This window comes from Suricata suricatta, chromosome 6 (assembly GCF_006229205.1).
Source record: "Suricata suricatta isolate VVHF042 chromosome 6, meerkat_22Aug2017_6uvM2_HiC, whole genome shotgun sequence".
Taxonomy (NCBI): domain Eukaryota; kingdom Metazoa; phylum Chordata; class Mammalia; order Carnivora; family Herpestidae; genus Suricata; species Suricata suricatta.
The window spans coordinates 144241153-144255903 of NC_043705.1; the positions used below are offsets into that span (position 1 = coordinate 144241153).

The window sequence follows — 14751 nt, forward strand, 5'->3', positions numbered from 1 at the left end:
TCCTCCCCGATCCCGTCCATCCCCAGGACTCCTCCCTGACTCCGTCCACCCCGGGACTCCTCCCGGATCCCGTCCACCCTGGACTCCTCCCGGATCCCGTCCACCCTGGACTCCTCCCCGACCCCGTCCACCCCCGGGACTCCTCCCCGCACCCAGAGGGTTAGTCCCTCTCAAACCCAGCCACTTGCGCAGGAGGGCCACTTGTCTCTTTCAAGGCCCGCTCCCTCCCCCCAGGCCCTGCCCGGGTTTCAGACCGCTGACTCAGCAGGGTTTTCTCCTGGCAGCTCATAGGTCTCCGGGAACCGGGCCCTGGCTGCCCGCTGCCCAGCTCCTCCCCGAGGCCCTAGCAGAGCGCCCACGCTCAGTAAACCCTGGTAGGAAGAACCACATGCCAACGAAAGCTTCCAAAGGGCAACGCACAGTTATTTACAAATGTCAATTACGTGTGTTATAATTATTTCAAAAACACAGGCAGGCGTGACAACACAGTTGTCTGACGTAATTTTTAAAGGGCAGCAGTGTTTGTCAGTAAACAAAGGGGCCACCGGCGCGTCAGCACGGGGTACCGGTGTCGCTCAGAGCCCCTCGGAGAGCGCCCGCCGCCGGCTGGTGAGGGCACCTGGGTGTACGTCCCGGAGCCGCCCTCTCACCTGGGCTCACGGCAGAGAGTCTCCCGTCTTTGGTGATGACACCCAGCGTCTCTCTTCAAGGATCAGGGCGATCACATGCATGGCTTACCTTTTATTTTTTATTATAAAAAACACATACAAGAGTTTTAAGAAACGAATATAAGACAGATCGGAACCGCGGTGAGTTATTAAACCCATCTCCTATGTACAAATACTACAATTCCGGAAGTGGAACCTCCTCAGACGTGACACATCCCAGCCCTGTCCGTACGGACACGGCGCACACAGGCCCGCCCACGCCGGCCCCAGAGACAAGTCGCTGGCAGCCCCCGCCCCGCCCCTCTGCTTCGGGGCGCCCTGTCCTGACCCAGGTGCGACCCTCGGCGGGGACAGGACGACAGGACGCAGACACACCGGACGGGGCTCGAAGGCTCTCCCGGGGCTGCCTCTGGCCCGTGGCGCCCCTCCCTGGAGAAACAATGCGGCAGCCCGTTTCCAGCTAAGACCGTGGAAGAATCTTCTAGATCTTTCTTAGCCAATTCATTTCTTCCCAGTCAACCATTTCAGCGCCAAGTCCAAAATTACCTCAGGAACCAAATCAATGCTTTTATATTAAATTCATTATAAAATGCCACTCAATTTTAAAAAGCGACTAAAAGGACACTTTCTGCAGCAAAAAAGGGCTAAGTTCAAGTTTTTGTTGTTTGACCAAGCCACAATAACACAACCCACAGGTCATGGAGTCACAACAGCCGTAAGTGAAATGGATGCGGTTTGGGGGAAGGCAGCCCTGCCCCCGCCGGGTTCGATGTCCGCGCCACGGCCACCGGGCGTTTTCTCTCCTCTACGACTTCCTTCCGAAGCGCCGGGCGGGGCTCGGAGAGCGACGCGTCCGCCAGGGCCGGAGCCGCGTGAAGGCACCTCTCCGCCGGCCCGCGGGCCTAGGCCACGCCCCCCGCGCACAGGGCGCTGACCTCCTCCAGGCAGCTGAGCACGGCGGAGGGCACGCTGCGCGGCGTGTCCCTGCGCCAGGCCTCCAGGACGCGCGAGGTCTCCGCCGGGTTGCTGGGGCTCAGGTCGCACAGCGCGTACACGGCCGCCAGCTGTATGCCCCACGGGATATCTGTCAGGACCCACGGAAACGCTGGTTACTCGGATGTTAATGCTGCCGTCTGCTGAAGTGCTGCTCAAATGCAGGGCGCTTTCCGCCCGCAGGAAAAATAGAGAGGAAAACCCACAGCGAAAGAACGACCCATCCCCACGCGGAGGCGAAACCGCGAGAGGGCTGGGCGCAGGCCGGCAGCAGGGGCTCTGGCAGGGTCCCGCTCCGCGCTCCCGGAGCCCGCCTCCACTGCACAGCCACCGCGAGGGGGAACGGCTCCCAGGGGGGCCGGGAGCCTTCCCTGGGCTGCCCCGCACCCACCCTGCGCCCGCGGGAGGCCGGCAGAGGCGGCAGGGAACCGGGGCCTCACAGACCACGGACGTTAGGGTTCCTTCTCCTTCAGCTTACGTCTCTTTACAAGTTCTTTAATGAAAATCTAATTCAGCTGAACTTCGGTTAAATTACAATTTGAAGAACACAACATAAAACCCACTCGCGCTCAAACGTCCGTGCTAAGATGTAGGCCCATTAAATTACTCCCCCTCAAATAAACATTTAAAAAAAAGTGGGGGGACGAGGGGTGGCGGAGCGAGTCCGTTGAGTGTTTGACTCTGGATTTCGGCTCAGGGCATGACCCTGAACCGTGGGATCAAGCCCCGTTTGGGGCTCTGCCCGGTGGAACCTCCTAGGATTCCCTCCCTCTGGCCCGCCCCCCTCACGCCCACACACTCTCTCTCAAGAATAAACACACTAAAAATCAACTCCCTCACCTGTCCCAACACAGGCGGGGAGAGGGCACAGAGCAGGGCGCCCAGGAGGAACTCAGCAAGGGTCTAACGGGAGCGCAAGGACTTAAAGTCACCCCAGCAGGCAGAGGGCCTACCTTCATCCTGCGCGTGCTGGATGAACATGCCGATGACCGAACTGATGTTCTTCACGGCCGACGGGAACCCTTCCTTCAGGCCCAACTGACCTAACCGACCTGGGGGGAGAAGAAACCAAAACGTAAACAGTCTTAGGTTAAATGTTAACTTTTTGTCAGAATGTAAAATTTACGTCTTCTTCCACATAACATTGTTCTGCACATTCCAGTGAAGTTCCCTCGAGCTGAAGCGGGTGCCTGTCCTTGCGGAGAGCGGGCAGGACAGTAACGCTCAGGACCCCTAAGGCACACTTGTCCCCCCGGGGGTGGCTAACCGTCCCCTCTCCGGTCACACAGCGGTGACACACAACGTGTGGCGTTTGCCACCGAGGGAAGGGAGTGGGGTTCAGCAGGTCGCACGGCCTCAGCGGGCTCCGTGCGACACGGCGGATTTGTGGCAGGTGAGGAGGCCCCAGGCGAGGCCGCGGTGCCGGCAGGCAGGGCTCCAGACTAACATGGTGTGAGCGGCGCGGGCGCGGCCACGGCGATGGCGCAGCCCGGGGGCGCACAGGCGTGGCCCGCAGAGCTCCCAGGGACCCCAGGGCACGGCCACGGCGATGGCGCAGCCCGCAGAGCCCCCAGGGTCCCCACGCCCCACATGGGTTTCACAGCAGAACACTGACTGAGAAGTGCCCGCATCTCCCAGGCAGGCGCAGCGGTGCAGTGGCAGGGGAGCTCCTGGGGGGGTCCACACGGCACACCGCACCCCTGCGGGGAGCCGGTGCCAGTGTGACTCTGACGCCGTGTAGGAGAATACCCCCACTGAGCTCAAAAGGCATTAAAACACTCAGCAGCTCTGGACAAAACTGGGCCGTCTTCACGCACTTCAGCGGAACAGCGAGCGCACGAGCCCAGGGCGGAGCAGAGAGCAGACGGGACGGAGGCCCGGACGCGAAGGTCTGCGGCCGGGGGCGTGCCTCCTGCTCCCGGCTGGTTTTCTGTGGCAGCCGCTTCTCACTGAGGTAACGCGGGTTTACTGTTCCCGATTTTAAGTGACTAGCTAAACGTTATTTCCAACCCCCTCCCCAACCCGCCAGGGCCTGGCCTGCCAAAGCTCGGGGGTCCTCCCCAGGGGCTAAAGTCCGCTGAAGGCGAAGGCCACCACACTGAGGCCACGCAGCTGGCCCCGCCCTCCCGGATCCCGGAGGCGTGCTGGCTTCCAAGAGGATTCTAGGTGTACTTGGATGCCCTTTTACCCACGTCCTTTCCCTGAGTTTTTAGGACGTTACCCTGTAATCTCATCGTTCCGTGTCTGCGCTTTCTCGATACTGTACACGTCCTCAGCGCACGAGCGAGCCCAAGCCATCAGCTCCGCCGCCATCTGAACGTGGAGAAACTGAGGCCCAGGGCACTAAAGCACCGTGTCCTCAGCGTATCCTACCGGAGCCAGCTCAGGTTACGTGCGTCCCGAATGCTGCCAGACACCAGACACTTGACAAGCTCCTGCTGATGGATGGATGCCTGGAGAACTTCGAGTCCAGGAAGAAACTATAAACGTCTGGAGAATTTCTGGGAAATCTTCCACGGAGGTGGAAAAGTAATGTACTTCAGAGACCAGGAATTTCAATTAGCGATCTCTCCGTTATCTGCTTCCAATTCGATCCAAATGCTGTCTGGCCCCCTGTCCTCTGAGACCGTCGACTAGGGCTGTTCGACATACATGTGACGGCCCGGAACGGGAAAGGGCGTGTGCCAACACAGACATGGGCTCCTTCAGCCCTGGGAGAACATAATGGCGCCTTTTCTTTCAATTAAAAGTGCTTAATGAGCTGGATATTTTAAGTTCTTTAAATTAATAAAGCTCCTGGGTCAAATAAGAGGCATTCGTGAGTGGGGGGAGGACCTTCTGGACGAGGACAAGAGGACGGACGCACCGCCCTGCAGACGGGAAGGGCCGTGCCCCGGAAGGAACGGGGCCGGGGGCCGGCCCCGTGGGGGGGAGCGAGGAGCCCCAGGGCCCACTCAGGACTGCAGGTGGCAGGCACGCTACGGAAAACAGGGGTTGAGACCATTTCAAAGAGGCGGAGAGAGGCCTGGCGGGCGGCTGCGTGGAGGCCGGCGAGCGATGGCTGCTTCAGTCTGGCCTGCACACACCTGGTGACCCGAAGCGGGAGGCGCCACCCCGGGGTCCAGGCTCAGGAAACCCGGGCGGCCCCCGGAGGGCTCGTAAGCTCCTGGGGGGCAAACACGGGGCCACACAGCCTTGCACTCAACCGAATCGAGCAGCAGACAGAGGTCTGTCTCGGCTCTGCCCCTTCCCACCGAGGGACCTCTGACAAGGGCGTGGCCTTTTCCAGCCTCAGCCCTGCCTGACACCAGTGGACGGAAGCAGGTCCTAGCCCTTCTCCACGCCCCCCGATCGAGAGCGGCCCCACACCCCGCACCGCACTCAGACACGTGGTCACCCAGGTGCGTCAGAAGGAACCCCACTGAAGAGTCACATGCAACCACTGCCGAGTGCCCTGCTCACGTCCCGCCCATGACGTGACCCCGGGCTGTTCTGACAGGAAGCTGCTTCTGTTTCCCATGGAGTGAAAATTCATTGAGGATTTTGCATGTTTGGAAATAAAAATAAGGACACTCCTCTATTTGATCAATGGTTAGTGTGTCATTATTATAAAATACTGGCTTTGAGGAATGATTGGTGTCATTATTATTAAACCATGGCTTTATTTGCTACGTTCTACAGCATCAGCCTCGGAAACTGCACGCAGGTTCCCTAACGGAGCTGCTTCTTAGAAACAGTTCAAATGCCACACGGGACCTGGGTCCATGCAAATCTGGCCCAGACACAACCTGTCACAATCCTGCCGGTTCCGGCTCTGCCCCCACCCCCAGCCCCCCTCGCCCAGCGCTACGGCTTCCGCGCCCGCAGCCGGCTGGAGTCGCCCAGCCGAGCGGCCCTGGCCGGCACCGGCCCTGCCCCCAGCCCTGTCTCCACACCCGCCTCCGGCAGGGCTACCCTGGGTGTCTGCAGACCCGAGAATTCTCCAGGCCTGACTCTGCTCTTTATCTTCAGCATTACCACTTCCTAGTTATCAATCCTCTGAATCACATTTGTAAGTTTATAATTCTATCCTACCCTCTATTAGTTATGTTATTGATTATCCCTAGAATATGTACCTTAATTATATGCGGCTTAATTACGTGAGTATACAGGTACTTTTTAAGAAGCCTATGAGGAAATGTGGACGACCAGCCAAATGGGGAAGGCGTGGACTCCCGAGGGCCAGCCGCAGGGGCGCAGCATGAGAGGGGCCGGCCCCCGGCGCAGGTGCCCGGGGACCACACGGGAGCCACAAGAGTGCAGCCCTCCACTCCCCCACGCCTGCTTCCCCTCCTTACAACCAACACGTGTGCAAACAGACAGCCTCCTGCAACAACAGTGGCAGAAATCACACCATATTTTGTGAGTGTGACTTCAAAAAGTTTCGTGCTCGTTTCAAAATTCCAAAGATACTCCATCGAGGTCGATCTACGTGTTTATAGACTCCACATCTTCTAATTTTTGGTCTTCAAGAAGGTTTCACAACGTTAAATCGATTAGTTCCAACTGTGAACACTCTTCCCGAGCGTGTAAGAGAAGACGGTGCTGACGGGAGAAGGTGCAGACACACATGCCACCCGCCTGCCGCCGTGGCCCTCGCGTCCTTCCTGCCTCTCGCCAGGCCGCGGTGCACGTGTGGCGGCAGAGCCCCCAGCGCGGCTCGCTCGCCCACCCTATTCACCTCCTCCAGGGCCGCGGGCATTCGCCGGGCTCGCACACCTCACTCCGAGCGTATTTTCTGTCAGTTCCAGCGAAATTAGTCTTCCCTGAAAGCGGGCCGCCATCCTGAGCCACTTTACACGCTTCCTCAGCACAAGGTTCTGAGGTCTGCGTGTGCAGCAGGGACAGGGCAGGCGCCTCCTTGCTGAGGCGGGGACAGACGCCACCACGGACAGATCATGTAGAAGACGAGCCGAGTCAACCTGAACAACACTCCCAAACCTCTCAAGGGCTGCGGTCCGCAGCTATGACTAACCGCCTCCAGGGATCCTGAAGAGTCCTGGGCAGTGCCCTCCAGGGTCTGCGGCGCCACCACACAGGCCGTCAGACGGGCCGCGTCTGGTGCGTCTGGGCGCGGTGCCACACCCGCACACGGCAGTCAGGAGAGCCTCCGACAGGTAGCAGCCTCACGGGCAATCCTGCAGGGCTCGGAGGGCACCCTGTCAGAGATGCGGCCACGAGGAAAAATGAGTGAAACTAAGAAAGAAAAATTTGTGGGCGACAGGGGGGAGCAGAACCAAAAAGCCACTGAGGTCCTCCTTATCGGAGACGGGGAAGCTCGATGCCTATTTAAGATGTGCTGAGACAACGGTTTTCATTTGTACGCGTGGGCGGTCCCCGGTCACAGAGCTGCAGGACGGGACCCTGCTGGGCAGGCGGCAAGGACCCTTGTGCGCAGCGGGGAGAGAGCCGAGCTGCAGGCCCGGATGAGCGGCATCTCCGTGTGCCCCGCTGTGCGCGCGGCGTGCGCACGCAGGCTGCGAACAGCTGAACGCAGGACGCCCACCTGCCAACGACATCGCTGGCAGAGAGGATGAAACGAGAGTTCGTCTACTCGGGGGATGGCGACGTCACTCCTCCTGGTGCTGCGGTTTCAGTCAGCGTACGTTACTAGGCCTCAAGTCCCCTACCCAAGATCAATAATCAGAAAGAGCTTAATGGAAGAGACAACTCACCAATCAGCCTCAGAATCGACGCTACGATAACGTCAGGAGTATATGCGATGTTGGCGTGTCCTTTCCGGTACTTTATCCACTTGTCCATCACAGGCCACAGCTCTTTACTACGGAACAGCAACAGCACAGGTGTTTACGACCGCGTGCAGGAGAAGAACGTACACACGTCGTCACTCAAATGTTAACAACTTAAAAATGGTCCATGAAAGACAATAAAGAAGAGAGACTTTTTAAAAATACTATTTATTTATTTAGTACTCTATTTATTTTTCAAAGTAGGCTCCACGCCCAATTGGGTCTCGAACTCACGACCCCTGAGATCACGAGGCACACCCTCTCCAACTGAGCCAGCCGGATGCCCATGAGGAGGGACTTCTGAAGATGAGACCTTTTAGGTGAAGGTGAGGGCACACAGGGCAGCTCACGCACCCCCCTGGCCCAGGACGCCGCCCGCGCTGGCCTGCACGAGGGCACCAGTACCCCCACTCGCACCCGGACTCTGTTCTCACCCACTTCTCAAGGCTTCGAGGGGAGAGGTTGAACAGTGTCTCGGGGTCCCAGAAGCGGAAGAGGTGGGGGTCGGGATTTTCACTGGCGCCGTCCAGATGTGCACAGGGCACCCGTGTTCTAGAAGCCCTGCGTGTCGTCAAGGAGCAAGGAGCTCAAGCGAACCGCACTTTAGAAACTCTGACACAACACTGCCCGTTCCTCTGTGCTTTCTCTCCTTCCAAAAAATGTCTCCTCCTTATACAGCACGTGCAGTATTAGAAAAGCTGAATGACAACACGCAGGGGGAAATGTAACTTACAAGTGCCCCTCATAACACACTTGCAGATTCCAGACTTTTCTCCCCAGCCTGCATGTGCGCGGGTGACCACAGCCCTTAGGGATCCGGGTCTGGACATGCTCAGGCAGAGGTCCTGCTCTTCCCCACTCTGTCCTCACGCCCAGCGTGGGCACCTGGCCAGAGCACCTCTGACAAGGACCACTTCCGGTGGTCTGATCGTCACCCTGCCCACTGGGCTCCCACCAGCAGCTACGAGATGAGGCCCACACCAGGCACACATGCCTTTACAGACAACACCGGACAGACAGCTCCGTCGTCCTTACTCGTCAGCAACGGACCGTGAGACACCTTCATGTCAACACCTGAACATCTGTTCGCAGCTGCTTATTTTAACAGAGCTGTGCCTCACTACCCAGAAGCCTCATCATCCGGTTATAATGCTCCACATTTACACGGCTCATCCTTCCCTAGCCTTGAGAAGAAAAACCAGAGCATACTTTTCCATACATTACATACAAGTATCTACAGGAGATGCACTATCAATCCTTTGTGGATCCTTTTTGATATCATAAATTCCTTTAACCCAGTCTTTCGGGGGCACCTGGGGGGTTCAGTCCGTTGAAGCGTGCAACTCTTGATTTTGGCTCAGGTCATGATCTCACAGTTCGTGGGAACAAGGCCCTCATTGGACACTGTGCTGACGGTGCAGAGCCTGCTGGGGGTTCTCCCTCTCCCTCCGCACCCCCACCCAGTCACTCTCTCTCAAGATAAAAAAAAAAAAAAACAATAATCAAAAGACCCAAAACCCCCAACCTTTCAAAGTCGGGGTTCCAAGAAAATTAAGATGTAATAAGAACAATTATTTGAGTAACTATTTTCTCCTCCTTCCCACCTCCCTTCCTCCCAAAGGTGGTACAGTGCTGGCGCCAGAGCCCTCTAAGCCCAGAGCAAGGACTCACTACATGAAACAGACCCAGGCTCCTGAAGGCCCAGGCGAGAGGAGCTGCTAACCTGAACGCCCACTCTGCTTCCCTTGGTGGGCAGTGCTCTGTGGGCCGGGACACACCAGGGATCCCAAGCCCCTCCCCCAGAGACGTGTTTCTCCTTGGAAGAGAGATGGTCATAAACCCACTGACAGAAGTGACTGGCACCATGGAAAACAGAGCAAGGGATGTGACAGCAATACAAGTCCTCCAAGGCAGCTTCACCAACTCTCACCAAACCAAACTGTCATCTGCAGGAGTTTCTGCCGCCTTCAACAGCAAAATCCGTTCCAACCAAATTCAGCAGCCATTCAACAGACCACCTTCCAACCCGACACCCCAAGGCGGAGGCGGCGACGCGCCCGGGTACCTTATGATGTTGTCGTGCGTCCAGACCCACCGCTGGTGGCAGCACAGCAGGTCGATGGCGAGTATGTACTCCCAGGTGTTATCACTCAGGTCCTCGCCGAACTTCTCACTGGACTGGAACTCGGTTTTCGGACACAGCTGTATGGTCAAGAGCAGCTTGGAAACCATGAAACCCACATCCACAGGGGCAGTCTAGCAAATGAGAAAGGAGAAAAACCAAAATACAATTAAGAGTTTCAAATATAAAACACCTTTCAATCGTCATCTCAAGTGTAAATCTCAAGTAAATTAGCCATTTAACTTTAAAAGACCCCTTCTGAAAGCTGGGTTTGGACAAGGAGCCATGTTTATCTGAGTCCTGATGCTCGTTCTAAACCGACGCTGGGTGTGGTGGGGGGCAGGCCCGAAAACGAAGCTCCGGGCGCAGTGCAGAACCCACTCAGGGAGAAAACAGATCGGCTGCAGTCCAGACAGAAATGCAAATGTTCGGTGCGCCTGGGGGGCTCAGTCGGCTAAGCGCCTGACTTCGGCTCAGGTCATGATTTCACGGTTCATGGGTTCGAGCCCCGTGTCGGGCTCTGTGCTGACAGCTAGCTCGGAGCCTGGAGCCTGTCTTCGGATTCTGTATCTCCCTCTCTCTGGCCCTCCCCTGCTCACAGGGTCTCTCTCTCTCAAAAATAAATAAAACATTAAAAAAAAAAAAAAGAAATGCAAATGTTCATGACTGCAAATCGGAGAACTCAAGTTATAATAAAATGTTTCTTTTTAACCTTAAAAAAGTCCTTTAAATTCTAACATCTTTCTGACCTTAGATATCAGTCTTGTTATAAAATTCATAAAACTTAGCCAGCCGGCCGGTCCCAGACCCCGCGCTCTGGCTCCTGTCCCGGCTGCGCACGTCTGTGGCTCGTTACCCACAGCCCTTCACCTGCAGGCGGTCCGACCGTGCCCCCTTGCTGCTGACCGTTCATTACATGACGGACCAGTCCGCTCGCCCACTCACCTCCTGGCAGACACGCGGGCTACTGTGGCCTCGGGTGATGCGTGAGAACGCGGCTATGAATACGCATGTACAAGTCTTCGTGGAGACATTAATTCGACTTCTCTTGAATAAATACCTAACAGTGGATTCATAATTTTTCTTTGTCATCCTATTTTCTATTGGGTTTTCTTACCAAAAAGAAATAGGAAGCCTTCAACCTTTTCTCAGACTTGGAAAAGACTAGAATAACTTGGTTCTTTAAAAGATGGGGCAAAATTCAGGTGGAGCGTTACATGCTTTTTGTGTTTTACGTCAACTTTTCACCTCTTTTATAAAAGTTAACTGCACACAACGGTGTCTTCAAGTGCTCTGCCCCACCCCAGATCTGAAGCTGTCTGTCTGGTCACAAAGCATCCGTGGCTTCCAAGCCTGCCGCCAGCACGCGGCCAGCGCCTTCCCACACCCTTCCCCGAGCCCGCAGCGCCAGCTTCCTTCTTGCGTGGAAATCTTCAATGTTTTCCCTCTTCCCTTCTTTCATCAATCTGACCTGGGAGCTATCTGTTTCGTCACTATTTTTTAAAGGCAATGTGTTTTCCTTTTATGTGTTTTCTTTTTGTTCTCTGCTTCATTACTATTATCTTTTACGCAATATATATTTTTTCAGATTCCTTCTCAGATTTTTAATTTCTAAAATGTCACCATATTAATATTTATTTCATAATGAAAACATTTAAATTATCTTAGTGAGTATAAGTCTCCCCCAAACCAGAGATCTTTGGTATGGAGGAGTTTCCTTTTCAATGACTTTCAAAACACTGATTTTACTTTTGAGTTCCTACTTATTCCGCGGTTGTCCCCAACTGTCCAGGATCATATATGCCAACTTACAAGTAGTATTTATGGAAGCTTTGAATTATTTATAGCAAATCTCACTGATTTACTACCAGAGAATTTTGAATTTGGAATCTTCACTTCTTAAATGTCTTTTTTTTAATGTTTATGTGTTTTTGAGAGAGAGAAATCAAGAGAGACAGACAGACAGACACAGCTGGTGAGCAGGGGAGGGCAAAGAGAGGGAGACACAGAATCTGAAGCAGGGCCCAAGCTCCGAGCCGTCAGCACTGAGCCCAATGTGAGGCTTGAACTCACGAACCGTGCGATCATGACCTGAGCCGAGTAAAACACCTAACCCACCGAGCTGCCCCGGCGCCCCGGCAATCTCCACCCTTTAAGAACTCAGGTCTTCGTGCGGCCAGACTCGGGATGGGTACTGTACATGGGATCCAGGCTTCCCCAGTCCTCATTCGAGCTGACTTCACACATCGGTGAGCTCTGCTGTGTCTACTTCCTCCTGCCCACTGGGCAGCTGCACTCAGTGGGGGAAAATCTGCAAGTCTTGGGCCGTACTGGCTGTCTTCCCCCAAGTATCACTCATTTTTGTATGCCTTTGACTTGATATTCTTCTCTGATATGAGATAGGGCAAACATTTATTAAAATTCTGCTTTCTTCATAAACAATGCCTTCTATCATTCAATCACCACATCTGCTTTCATCCTGAACAGGCCAGAGGAGGAGGAGCAGCAGAGGCACGTGGCGTCACAGGGACCTGGGGAGGGGGTGGGGGTGTGATGGCGGCCATCATGGTCAACGGCAGGAGACCGAAGGGCCTTTCTACCTCAGTGGTGGACCCGGATCTGACGATGCCTCCCAGGACTGCACTCTGTCTGCGCTGTCTAGACGAGTGGCTAAACAGATAGATGGTAACAGACCTGCTTTTCAGTATTTCCTTAACTTGTACCCACCAACAGCCCTTCCCTTTGCACAATAGAAGTTTAATGAATATTAATATCAAAAAGTACTTAAAAGGAAAGCAAACCGGTATGTAAAATTCCAGTACGTGCAGGCAGGATGATTTTAAGAGGAAATGAATACACAGCCCTTTAAAAACAAACCAAAGTCAACCCCTCACTGAAGTCAACATGTCCTCTTCAAGCTTCCCACTGTCATTTCAACACCCAGAGATTCTCATTAGGGAACAGCTGTATGTGAAGGAACACCAACCTAGATGCCACATTAGCACTCGTTACCAAATAACACACGGGAACAAAATACTTACATGAAAATCCCATCAACCAAAAAGAAAGAGTATAGATTCAAAAAAACCAAAACGAGGAGTTGAAATTTTTCACCTCCCCATGCTTCCGCCTCCCCCAGGACCTGCCGGAGCAGGAAACCCTCCACCGGCCCGTCTGAGCCCTGTGCCCACATACACGTGACACGTGGCCTTCACCAGCCGTCCATAGCAGACAAAAGAAACCTCTGTTAAATTAACACAACACACGGGTCTACAATTCTTCCCACTTGGCCTGTGCGTATTTCCCAAACTAAACGCATAAGCTGAGGCTCCGAAGCGAACTCGGAGGCTCTAACACCAAGAGGGCTGCGATGCGGACGGGCTAGCGCGGGCCCAGACGTCACCGAGTCCGGAGGCTGGTGGGAGACGGCGCGCCTGCGGCTCCGGGGTGCACGCCGGCCTCACCTTCTCCCAGTTGAGGAAGGCTCGCAGGCAGCTCCGGACCTCCCCCTTGGCGCGCTGCTGGGCGACCAGCTGCATGGCCTTGTTGATCACCGACTGGGAGATGAACACGTCGTGCCACATGTTCGCGATGAACAGAGTCAATTTTTCTGATTCTGGGAAATCTACAGAAAGAAAGACAATAAACATTTACATCTGACCAAGTGAATAAATCACGAGCTACGAACAGATGTCGGTAACTCTGAGGTTCAGCAACCCCGAAGGGAGGGAGCCCAAGAGGCCCCGGGCGCGGTTATGTCAAACTCTGCTTCCTTGTCTCCCAGCCCTTCGCTCTGGCAAACCTTCCTAATTACATCTGAAACACGACCCCTCATACGTGCACTGAACTATGAAAAGAGCCGTAAAATCCAAAACATGAACAAAGGCAAACCCTCTCTGCAGACTCCGCAGCCCTGGAAGCTTCCCACTTGTCAAGCGGCATTTCAGGCCAGCTTTTGTGTACCCAGCAGACAGCACTCAGCTGTGCGACATGGAGAGGGCCCTCGATCTGCAGCGATGCGGTCACACCTGTCACACCCTGCGAAGGGCACCTCCTACCAAGAGCGCCCCTGCCCCGTCGCCCCCGCCCCAGCGGGCCTGGTCTCGTCAGCCCGGCCCGGGTGCGGCTCACACACCTTTTCAAGCAGACGGTTTGATGAATGAATATATCCGCGTAGCCCCCGCCACAGTCAGGAACATTTCCATCACCCCAGAGTCCCACAGTCTGACCCCAGTGCGTCCCTCAGTCCCAGATATGGACAGCCCTGGTCTGCTGTCACTTTCAATTAGTTGCTTTTCCTCAAATATTTACAAATGGATTCTGGTGGCATGAACTCCTTTCCGTCCGGCTCCCGGACTCCGCAGGATGCTTCTGCGGTTCACCCGTGTGGCCACACACGTCAGCAGTCCCTGGCTGTGCGTGGCCAAGCGGGGTCACCTGCCTGACAGCATCCCTGCTCTTCGTCCACCTGCCCCCAGCCACGGGCCGCTGCAGATGGAGACGCCGTGAGAACTGTGAGCCAGTCCAGGGAGGTCTCTGCTCCCGTCAGATCGGGACCCAGCAGTGGGATCCCTGGGTCACCGGTAAGTGTCTTAATTTTACAAGAAACGGTCAGTGTTTTGCAATGTGGCTGAACCAGCCAACAGACTTCCACCCTGTTTGGCAGGAGGCGCATCTCTCCAGTCTTCTGTGCTAGTTCGTCGGACCCTGTGATGTGTTTAAAGGGAAGATAAGTCAAAGCATAAACTTGCTGTACGATCTTGAACTCTTCTCTCTGAAATCTCAGGTCCTGCCCCCGGGCCCCTGCACATGCTGCTTCCGCTGCTCAGCATTCTCTCCCTCACTCTGCTCCGAGGTGCCCTCTGGCATCGGGCCACCTCGCGTTCAGAAGTCACTCTGACACAGAGTGCCTCTGAGCCCAGAGACTCTGAAACCCTCCTGCACAGACACTCCGTGACAGGGACTGCGCTGCTCTGGGGTGGGGTAAGTGGGGACAGGACGAAGTTCCTCCCTTGCAGGGTGTGCGGTCACGTGGAGGAGAAAGACCTAAGAGCTGTGAAGACCGACCCAGAACGCAGGGGAGAAAGGCCGCAGGGGTCCATGTGGGAGGTACCCTCATGAGCCCCAAGAAGGCTGCAGGGGAGGCTTCCCAGGGAAGAAAGCTGCGCCCCAGGAGCCC

At 55.3% G+C, this 14751-nt stretch overlaps 1 protein-coding gene across 1 annotated transcript in view; it reads right to left on the reverse strand.

The window, feature by feature from the left end:
* Positions 1–724: 724 nt before the first annotated feature.
* ICE1 (interactor of little elongation complex ELL subunit 1) overlaps positions 725–14751 on the reverse strand; it is a 43313-nt gene continuing 29286 nt past the window's right edge. The window contains exons 15-19 of the mRNA XM_029941293.1: positions 13037–13197; positions 9516–9706; positions 7376–7482; positions 2615–2713; positions 725–1752 (exon numbers count right to left, since the gene is read on the reverse strand). Of these exons, the coding sequence (XP_029797153.1) occupies positions 1571–1752; positions 2615–2713; positions 7376–7482; positions 9516–9706; positions 13037–13197 (740 nt within the window). The 3' untranslated portion in view covers positions 725–1570. The remainder of the gene's footprint in view (positions 1753–2614; positions 2714–7375; positions 7483–9515; positions 9707–13036; positions 13198–14751) is intronic.